A 10,270-nucleotide genomic window follows, 5' to 3' on the forward strand; every position below is an offset into this window, starting at 1 on the left:
GGGGGGTGGGGGGGGGGGGATCTTAAAGAGGCTATTGTGTATGTTTGTGGAGCAAAACGTAGAGAGGAAGAAGATGAAGTTTTCTTATCAAAGAGTACATTGCTTACCTTAGGGTTAAAGCTGTTTATATAGCCTTGACCAATGAAGGTGTATTTATACAAGAGTAGGAATATCAACGTACTTGCATTATCAGAATTTTGCATTTTATATATAATTTACCATTTCTGTTGGTATTTAAACACTGATTCCGTCTGGAATACAATGAAGGATGACTTGTTGATAGGCAGGAATTTAACTCACTAATGCTACTCTTTTAGCTCTTCTATCATAAAAGCTAGCTATATAAATCCTGCTTGGGTGAATGATTTCAAAATATTACTGTTTAGTTTGAAGAAAGTGACATGAAAGGTCTCCTTCGTTGTATTTGGGAAATGTTTTTTGCTTGATCCAGGCCTGATGGTCTACCTAATTAATGGACGGAATATAATATTACATTTCCATCTCAAAATCCATTTCTCAATTGCTATGGGTAGATGTATATTGTGATGATGTTATTACCAATGTTATAAAAAATTTGGAGCTAGACTCGACAACGTTGTAGCATCATCAACTTTAATATCTATTGGAGCTATGACATTTTCTATTATATGCAAGGGGGAAAAAGGCCAGTAGACTTGTATATATAATCCATATGACAAAAGTTCCTAACGGTTTATAATGGTCACATTCCCTCCTGCGCAGTTTCTCTCATAAACCCCCCAAAATAGGAAAACAATTAAGAAAATAAATATTGTGGTGAATAGGCTTCGAGAACTTTTTTGGTTGTGTTCTGCTGTTTAATCTTGACACCTGGCAGTGAACTCGACACCCTTTTGCCCATTTCAACTCTAAGGTGAGTTACTGTACTGTGCTTGAATTGAACATTTCACATTTGCATTATTTTTTTCGTTTCTTTTAGTAGAGAAAACAAAAGGGTTTGAGAGTGAGAGAGAGTACGGTGTTTTCTTGTCTTTGTTTTGTGAGAATGCACGTACGGATGTGTTTGCGATCATGTTGAGGGTGAGCAAAATGTGAGAAGTACTTGTATTTAGTTTTGGCATGTGATGTTTATTAACAAGCTGTGGTGGCAATGGCATTACAGGGAGTGCATTGATTTCCTGCGTTGGTTTTGTCTCCAAGGTTTGTTTCTCTTGACCACTTCATTCTTGAAGCAATTATATTTGGTGTTCTATGTTTTCCTAGTCCATATCTTCATGTCTTCCCTGCCAATCCTAGCTACTCATGTATTTCACTTGAAGTGGTTAGCTTGTTGGGTGGATTGGTTCATATTCCTGTATTAGTCCTTCCATGTCTTCCTAGGGTTCGAAACCTTGGCCTTCTGTAAGTCTTTAGGCCATTCTGTTCACCTTCAGTTTAGCGGCATGCTGATATATGCTTTTAGGGCAGCAGTATTGCTGAACATTTGATTTTGAAAAAACACATCTATATATAAGCCATCCTGTCTTCAATGTCTATGGATTGAAACATCGAGAGCCTGGATCATTTGTGAGAGGAAATGGTTGCTGTTGGAAGCCTGTTGTCCTCTTCAGCAATACTCCTTGTAGTCTTCTTGAAGAATTTTTGTTTTAGTCTTGTTTGATTCAAAATATGATTGCACAATGAAAACGAAGGGTTTCAAGAGTGATTTAATTACTAATGAAAGAAAGACTTTTAGCTAGATGTGGATACAGAAGGAATTTATCTTCACCTCAGGTTTTGTTACATATATATGTGTCGGTACCAGGAATCAGATAAATGGTTAGAAGCTTTGTTTTGAACGTCAGAAGAAAATAATGACTAAATATGTATTTTTCTGTCTTAAAGGGGAAGAAGTTAAAAGGGTTTAAACTCTTATTGCTAAAAAAAGCATACAATAAGACATGGAAAAGATGCCCTAAATCCAGAATCCTGGATTATCCATAGATACCTTTGAGCAGTGGTTTCAAAAATTGTAGAGTTATAATTAGATAGAAGCTGAACTCACTTCATTGCCCTTTTCAGCAGGCATTGCAAGTACTGAAAAGATGGACCCATTAACATCAATTGAGGATCAATTTGTCAAGCTACATCCATGCCTGCCTGTGAACACAAGAATTGGAATAGTAGGAGGTGGTCCAAGTGGCATATCTGCTGCTTATGCATTGGCAAAGCTTGGTTATCAGAATGTCACAGTGCTAGAGAAGCATCACACTGTGGGTGGCATGTGTGAATCAGTAGACATTGAAGGTACATGATGAAGAGATATGAAGAAAAAAAAGTGTTTTCTGTAAATTTAGTTTCACCAAGAATAATGATTATATCTGCTCTGCAATATACAGGAAGGATTTATGATCTTGGTGGCCAGGTTTTGGCTAAGAACAGTGCACCTGTCATTTTTCACTTGGCAAAAGAAGTTGGATCAGAATTAGAAGAAATGGATTCCCATAAGCTTGCTCATATTGACAGCTCTACAGGGAAGTATCAGGACATTAAAGTTGCAGAAGATTATGCAGCTGTGATCTCACTGACCTTAGAACTGCAGGTTGGTTTCAATTTTCAGTGCAGCCATAGTTTTTTGCTTATATTACAGGAATGATATCAATTTAAATTTTCATTTCATTGTTTACAGGATAAGGCAAAGGATTCTGGTCGAATTGGAGTCCATGCTGTGAGTGAATTAGCTGCAGACTTGACTCCTACGTATCTCGAGAGTCGTGGATTCAAATCTGTTCCCAAATCTGTGGCTTATGGATATACTGCTTCTGGTTATGGATTTGTTCAAGACATGCCTTATGCATACATTCATGAGTTCACACGGACTTCCATGGCTGGAAAGATTCGGCGTTTCAAAGGTGGATACACTAGTCTTTGGCAGAAGATCAGTGAATCACTTCCCATCAAGGTTAATTGCAAAACTGATGTGCTGGCCATCAGGCGCAATTCCGACAATGTTAGAGTTGATGTTAAAAGAAACAATGGGGAAATTCAAGAAATGGAGTTTGATAAGATAATTATCTCTGGTTCATTTCCTTTCAGAAATGGAAATACTTATAGATTTCCAGCAGAAAAATCTACAGGTTTCTTGAACTTCATACCTCTAGATTCCACCTTTAAGTTCCTCTCTCCTTTCAGGAAATGGCTAACAAGGCATTCTTGTTGCAGAATCTGAGACTGAAGTGATGGAGCTCAGTGAAGTTGAAAGATATTTCTTCAGAAAAGTTCAGACAATCGACTACTACACCACCGTTTTAAAGATCAAGGGACTAGAAGACATGCCAGTTGGATTTTATTACTTCGGTGAATATATGGACGATCCTGCAACAATTGGACATCCCGTCGCGATGCAGAAATTCTATGCTGACACTGACATTTTCTTATTTTGGTCCTATGGGAACTCTTTCGATATAAAGGGACCAACAGTCGCTGAGCTTGCCAAAAAGGTAGCCATGTCCATGGGGGCAAATGTTGAGGAAGAAGTTCTCCAGAGAAGATTCAAGTACTTCCCCCATGTTGGTAGCCAAGGTATGCTTGACGAACTGTTCCTACACCATTGAACCAAACCAGATAGGGATCCAAATTCATTCATTATTTTTGTTTAAATTTCAAAACAGAAATGAAGGATGGATTCTATGACAAACTGGAGTCTGAAGTTCAAGGCCAGAGGAACACGTACTATGTTGGTGGGCTCATGGCGTTCGAACTCACGGAGAGAAATTCATCTTATGCCATGGCTCTTATCTGCAAGCATTTTGCAAATAACAATTTAGTACCTATGTTTCCATATGTTAAGGTAATTTGACTTCGACAAGTTTTTAGTGATAAATGGTTAAGTGGATCAAATGATGCTTGAATGTAATACTTTGAAACAAAACTTGCTTGTTGATTGTGATATCGCAGAGTTTGTTTTCTTTGAAATCGGATTGCTGGGATAGAAATCCAAAAGAACTAGGTGAAGAAGTGGAGTTTCCTGATCTTTCTACACTTGATGGTTACTTGAGACACTGGGGAACTGAAAGCATGACGAGGGACAAAACACTCTATACTTGGATTGGTGAAGATGGGGCAGTAGTAAGTCAGAGAACTTATGCAGAACTTCATGCGAAAGCTTCCTGCATTGCTTGTAAACTCTTGACCAGCCGAAAACCAGTTATCAAGCCCGGTGACCGGGTCCTCTTAGTCTATGTACCAGGGCTGGACTTTATTGATGCCTTTTTTGGGTGCTTAAGAGCCAAGGTCCTACCAGTCCCAGTCCTCCCACCAGATCCTCTGCAAAGAGGCGGGCAAGCACTATTGAAGATTGAAAGCATTGCTAAATCTTGCAATGCAGTTGCCATTCTGTCAACCCTTCTTTATCACTCAGCAGTTCGGGCAGGTTCGGTGAAGAATCTAATCTCATTAGCTGGGAAAAATGGGAAATGGCCGAACCTTCCATGGATGCATACAGATTCTTGGCTCAAGGACTCCAAAGTCCTGGCTCCAGAAAACATAGCATATGAATCTGAATCTCAGCCGGATGATTTGTGTTTTCTGCAGTTCACTTCAGGGTCAACTGGTGATGCTAAAGGTGTAATGATAACTCATGGTGGTCTTATTCACAATGTGAAGTTGATGAAGAGGATATATAAGAGCACCTCAAAGACAGTACTAGTCAGCTGGCTTCCGCAATACCATGACATGGGGCTAATTGGTGGACTTTTTACTGCTCTAGTTAGTGGTGGATCAGCAATTTTGTTTTCTCCAATGACTTTTATCAAGAACCCGCTTCTATGGCTTCAGATCATGAGCAAATACCACGCTACTCACAGTGCCGGTCCCAACTTCGCCTTTGAACTGCTAATCCGAAGATTGGAGCATGCTGACAAGGATAAGGTTCGAAACTTTGACCTCTCTTCTTTGATTTTCCTCATGGTTGCTGCTGAACAAGTGAGACAGAGAATTGCTGCTGAACCAGTGAGACAGAGAACTTTGAAAATATTTGTTGAGCTCACTAGGCCTTTTGGTCTTTCGCAAGAAGTAATGGCTCCTGGTTATGGAATGGCCGAGAATTGTGTGTTCGTGAGCTGTGCATATGGAGAAGGTAAGCCCATATTGGTAGACTGGCAAGGAAGAGTCTGTTGCGGGTATGTGGAACCAAATGGTGAAGATATTGACATCCGAATAGTCGATCCAGAGTCCAATGAGGAGCTGAAAGAATCTGGAAAGGAAGGTGAGATATGGATTAGCAGTCCGAGTGCTGGAATTGGGTACTGGGGAAGGGAGGAACTTAGCCAAAGTACTTTCAGAAATGTGCTTCAAAATCATCCAGGAAGAAAATATATAAGAACGGGAGACTTGGGACGGATTATTGATGGAAAGGTGTTCATCACGGGAAGAATCAAGGATCTGATTATAGCAGCCGGAAGGAATATTTACTGTACAGATGTAGAAAAAACAGTTGAGAGTGCATCCGAACATCTACGCCCAGGTTGCTGTGCTGTCTTCGGTGTTCCTGAGGAAGTCTTGTCATCAAAAGGGATTTCACTAACGGATTGTTCTGACCAGGTTGGCTTGGTTGTAATTGCCGAGGTTAGAGATGCTAAGCATGTTAATAAGGATGTGGTGGAGAACATAAGGAGTCGTGTTGCAGAAGAACATGGCGTGACTGTGGCTTCTATCAAGCTGATCAAGCCCAGGACTATCAGCAAAACAACATCAGGTAAAATCAAGAGGTTCGAGTGCCTCAAACATTTTACTGATGGAACTCTAAACACAGTGCCCGACCCAATTTTTGCAAAACGAAAATTGCTTCGCTCATTCACCACCGGGACATGTAAAGAGGGATTAACTCCTCGATCTCGGCTTGCAACGTCTCCTTTACCAACCGCCAAATTCAGCAAAAAAGAAATTGTAGAATTTCTGAAGGGGCTTGTTTCTGAGCAAACAGGAATTCCTATCAAGAATATCACTGCCACCGAGAGTCTTGTATCGTATGGAATTGACTCGATTGGTGTGGTCAGAGCGGCTCAAAAACTTTCAGATTACCTCGGTGTGCCAGTTGGTGCAGTCGATATCTTCACAGCCACCTGTATTGCAGACTTGGCAAGCTTCTCAGAGAATCTTGCGATGAAGTCTCAACCTCAGCTCATGAACTCTCAATCCTATCAATCCGAACCTGATATTGATTCTGCTGAGTTTGACACAGAACCTTCCACGACTCGCATAATCGGTGTCTGGTTTTTCCAACTTCTTGCCCTTGTTTATGTCTGTGCCATGCTGAGCTTTCCTGCTTATTTTTCAGTTTCGGCTTTCACAAGTTTGCTTTCAGCAAGTCATATGCTAAATGAGGAATTTCCCTTGTGGAATTACTTGATTCCCTTGGCATTGGCTCCTCTTGCTTGGATCCTTGGCATCATCTCTACTTGTATTAGCATTGCTTTCTTGGGGAATTCTTTCTTGAAACCTAACTATGCCCTGACCCCTGAAGTATCTATCTGGTCTATTCACTTTGTCAAGTGGTGGGCACTGTACAAGGCCCAAGAAATCTCTTCAAAAGTTTTTGCAGAGCATTTGAGAGGAACTGTGTTCCTTAATTATTGGTTTGAGATGCTCGGCGCTAAGATCGGATCTTCAGTTTTGCTTGATACAGTTGACATTACAGATCCATCTCTAGTTTCAATTGGAGATGGAGCTGTTATTGCGGAAGGGGCATTGCTCCAAAGCCATGAGGTAAAGAATGGAATCTTGAGCTTCCAAGCCATTAGAATCGGCCGAAATTCATCAGTCGGTCCTTATGCTGTAATCCAGAAAGGAAGTACATTGGGAGAAGAAGCAGATGTGCAGCCATTGCAGAAGACAGAAGGTGGAAAAGCTGTACTCAAATCTAGCAAGGCTCACAATGTTCAGAAGGTAATTTTTTATTCATATTTTTCAATTTAATATATCTTACCCATAACTGCAATAGGTTATAGGTTTCTTCCCCCATTTTCTCATCTTAAGCTAATTTGATTCTTTCCAATTATTTCAAAAAAGTGTGGAGAATGTTTTTTTACATAATTGAAACAAGAGCTGATCATACTCGTTACAATTTCTACAATGGTTTCAGGGTGCAATGCTGTCTGATAAGGCCACCTACCACTTCATGGGCATCTACATGGTTGGTCTCCTCAGCACTCTCTCAGCAGCCATTATCTACTTCCTTTACATTTGGCTATCTCAAAACCCTGCCTCCATTCAACACTTCTCATTTCTCTGCATCTCTGGAGCCTTTCACTGGACTCCATTCACCATCATTGCTTATGCTACAATGATTGCTAATGTCCCATCAAACCCAGCCACCTTTGCAATCTCAGTTGCTATTGTTTACTTGGCTCATGGCCTGATACTCAGCCTCCTCACATGTACTTTGACCCGTTTTCTTGCTGAAAAACAAGAGAAAAGGGAATCCCACATGAAAGCCTGGCTCCGCCATAGAATTACCATTGCCTGCCACCTTAGATTTGCCAAACTCCTGTCAGGAACAGAAGCATTCTGCATTTATTTGCGCCTTTTGGGTGCAAGTGTCGGTGAGCATTGTTCCATCAGGGCTGTCAATCCTGTATCAGACCCAGAGCTCATTACAATTGGTGATGGGGTGCACCTTGGTGACTTCAGTCGGATGATTGCTGGCTTCTATTCATCCAGTGGGTTTACCAAAGGAAAAATTGAAGTGCAGGACAATTCGGTTGTCGGGAGTCAAAGCCTCATCCTCCCTGGTTCGGTAGTTCAAAAGGATGTCATTCTTGGAGCTCTTTCAGTGGCTCCTGCAAATTCAGTTCTTCGACAAGGCGGCGTCTATATTGGATCTCAAACTCCAGTTATGATCAAGAACACCATGCATGCCTTGGATGACAGGATAGAAGAGATGGACTACAAATACAAGAAGATAGTTGGCAATTTAGCTGCAAATTTGGCTGCCACTACTCTGAAGGTTAAAGCAAGGTATTTCCATCGAATTGGTGTTAGTGGAAAGGGACACCTGAAGATTTATGACAACCTGAAAGGATTTCCAGACCACAAGATTTTCAGGGCTGGGAAGAGCTATCCTATTGTAGTCAGGCATAGCAATAGCTTGAGTGCTGATGATGATGCTAGAATCGATGCACGTGGAGCGGCGATAAGAATACTTTCAGATGACAATGGAAGCAACTCCTCTTCGCTTCTTGATCTAACATTGAAGACAGGCAAGGCATTCTATGCACGCTCGATTGCTGATTTTGCAACATGGTTAGTTTGTGGACTTCCTGCAAGGGAGCAGCATGTGAAGCGAGCCCCACATATCCGTGATGCAGTTTGGATGTCTCTTTGCAATGCGAATTCTTTTGCTGATCTACACTACTACTCAAATATCTGCAGGCTCTTCAGGTTTTCGGACGGTCAGGAAATGTATGTGAAATTCAAATTGCGGCCTGGTGACGAAAACATAAGTGAGGATTCAGGTAAAGTTGAGCCTATGGGCATTCTCCCACCAGAAACAGGTGCAATTCCACGGAATGAAAAGGATACTCGTCCCTTACTTTTCCTCGCCGAAGATTTCCAAAGCCGTGTAAGTTCTCCAGGAGGCATTCGCTACATTTTCCAGCTGCAAATCCGACCTGTTCCACATGATGATGCCACTTGTGACATTGCACTCAACTGCACCAAACCATGGGACGAGTCTGAATTCCCTTACATTGATATAGGGGAAATTCACATTGATCAAAATCTCACCGGTGCAGAATCAGAAGCACTAGAGTTTAATCCTTATATTCGATGCCATGAGGTGGATGTGATCCGGGCCACTTCATCCTCGCAAAGTGCTTCAATTGATCATGGTCGTTCATTGATCTATGAAATTTGTCAGCATTTGAGGAATGGAGAACCACTTCCAGAAGCTTGGAAGATCTTCATAGAGCAAAGTGATGTTAAAGTGGACCTTTCAGGCTGTCCAATGGCAGCATCATTGGGGAAAAAAGACTCAGGAAAAGCTACACTAGCAAGGACATGGTATCAGACCTCGTGGGTAATTTTTGCTCAACCATTGCTGCAAACATTTCTTCCACACTTCCTGATGGGGTTGCTCATCTTTGCTCCACTGAACTGGATTCTTCTCTTGAAGGAAAGCAAGAATGTCGCAATGCATTGGTTGCTTCCTTTGGTTTGGGTTTCTTCAGGGGTTCTAGCAGCATTAGCATGTGTTGTGGCCAAGTGGATTCTTGTGGGGAAAAAGAAAGAAGGCCAAACAGTACACATTTGGAGCATAGGAGTCTTCATGGACACCGTGTGGCAAGCTTTCAGAACTGTAGTAGGGGACTACTTTATAGAAATGACTAGAGGGTCTATCTTATTTTTGCTATGGCTAAAGCTCATGGGTTCAGACATTGATTTGGACCAAGGAGCCTATGTAGATAGCATGGGAGCAGCATTGAATCCGGAAATGGTGAAGATTGAGAGAGGTGGTTGTGTAGGAAGAGAAGCTTTACTGTTTGGACATATATATGAAGGTGAAGGAGGGAAAGTTAAGTTTGGCAGGATAAGAGTTGGAGAAGGTGGATTTGTAGGGAGCAGAGCAATTGCCATGCCTGGTGTTAGAGTAGAAATAGGAGGCAATCTTAGTGCTCTTTCTCTTGCCATGAAAGAAGAAATTGTTAGGTCCATGTGAATTAATGGTTCATGCCTGCTGCTGAAATAGCAGCTGACCAACTTATCTCTTAATGCACTAAGAATAAAGCTGGTCTCCCCAATAAATTACCAGTATTTTAAAAATGGAAAAGTATTTTAATGGAAATGTGTCATGGTTCCTGCCTCTCTCTGTCATGATTCTTTATGATGCCTACAAGTCTTAAGCATAGGTAATAGCCAAATTGAAATATTCTTTGAAAATGTCTCACTACAAAGTTATTATACCCGGTCCAGTCCTTTTCAAGATCCAGATCATGGAATGAGTTAACTTTATTGATTCAAAACACATATCATTTCAATTTTTTTTTTTTTAAATAAATTTACATCGTTTTGAAAAAAAATGCTCAACTCATTTAGCCAAAAGTGGGAGATTTCTGCAAATTTGAACTGGGATTTTTCTATTTAATCTAGACAAGTCCAAGAGATTTACGTTATCATAGCATATATCAAAGGGAAAACAAGATTATCGAATTTGGGGTTGACTACTAGCTAAAGAGAGTGTCTCTACTCTTGAGCATCACAATTCACTTGTCACATACCAAAGAAGCAGCATGAGATCTGATTCATTCACGCCCCA

At 41.0% G+C, this 10,270-nt stretch overlaps 1 protein-coding gene across 1 annotated transcript; it reads left to right on the forward strand.

Annotated features, from left to right (window-relative positions):
• Positions 1–26: 26 nt before the first annotated feature.
• LOC105126176 (uncharacterized) lies at positions 27–10,001 on the forward strand. Its single transcript, XM_011026953.1, has 8 exons — positions 27–1,179; positions 2,044–2,265; positions 2,358–2,560; positions 2,648–3,095; positions 3,181–3,540; positions 3,630–3,808; positions 3,916–6,903; positions 7,100–10,001. The coding sequence occupies exons 1-8, from the start codon at positions 1,104–1,106 to the stop codon at positions 9,671–9,673; spliced, it is 7,050 nt and encodes a 2,349-aa protein (XP_011025255.1). The 5' UTR covers positions 27–1,103; the 3' UTR covers positions 9,674–10,001.
• The last annotated feature ends 269 nt before the right edge of the window (positions 10,002–10,270 follow it).

Source organism: Populus euphratica, unplaced genomic scaffold (assembly GCF_000495115.2).
Source record: "Populus euphratica unplaced genomic scaffold, PopEup_1.0 scaffold75.1, whole genome shotgun sequence".
Lineage (NCBI taxonomy): Eukaryota > Viridiplantae > Streptophyta > Magnoliopsida > Malpighiales > Salicaceae > Populus > Populus euphratica.

What these genes read in the sequence shown, in the direction of transcription:
- LOC105126176 (XM_011026953.1), top strand. Translation starts at nt 1,104, where the DNA reads ATGTTTATTAACAAGCTGTGGTGGCAATGGCATTACAGGGAGTGCATT. An exon ending in CACTGACCTTAGAACTGCAG is followed by an intron (nt 2,561 to 2,647) that starts GTTGGTTTCAAT and finishes CATTGTTTACAG; the next exon opens with GATAAGGCAAAGGATTCTGG. An exon ending in AGGCTCACAATGTTCAGAAG is followed by an intron (nt 6,904 to 7,099) that starts GTAATTTTTTAT and finishes CAATGGTTTCAG; the next exon opens with GGTGCAATGCTGTCTGATAA.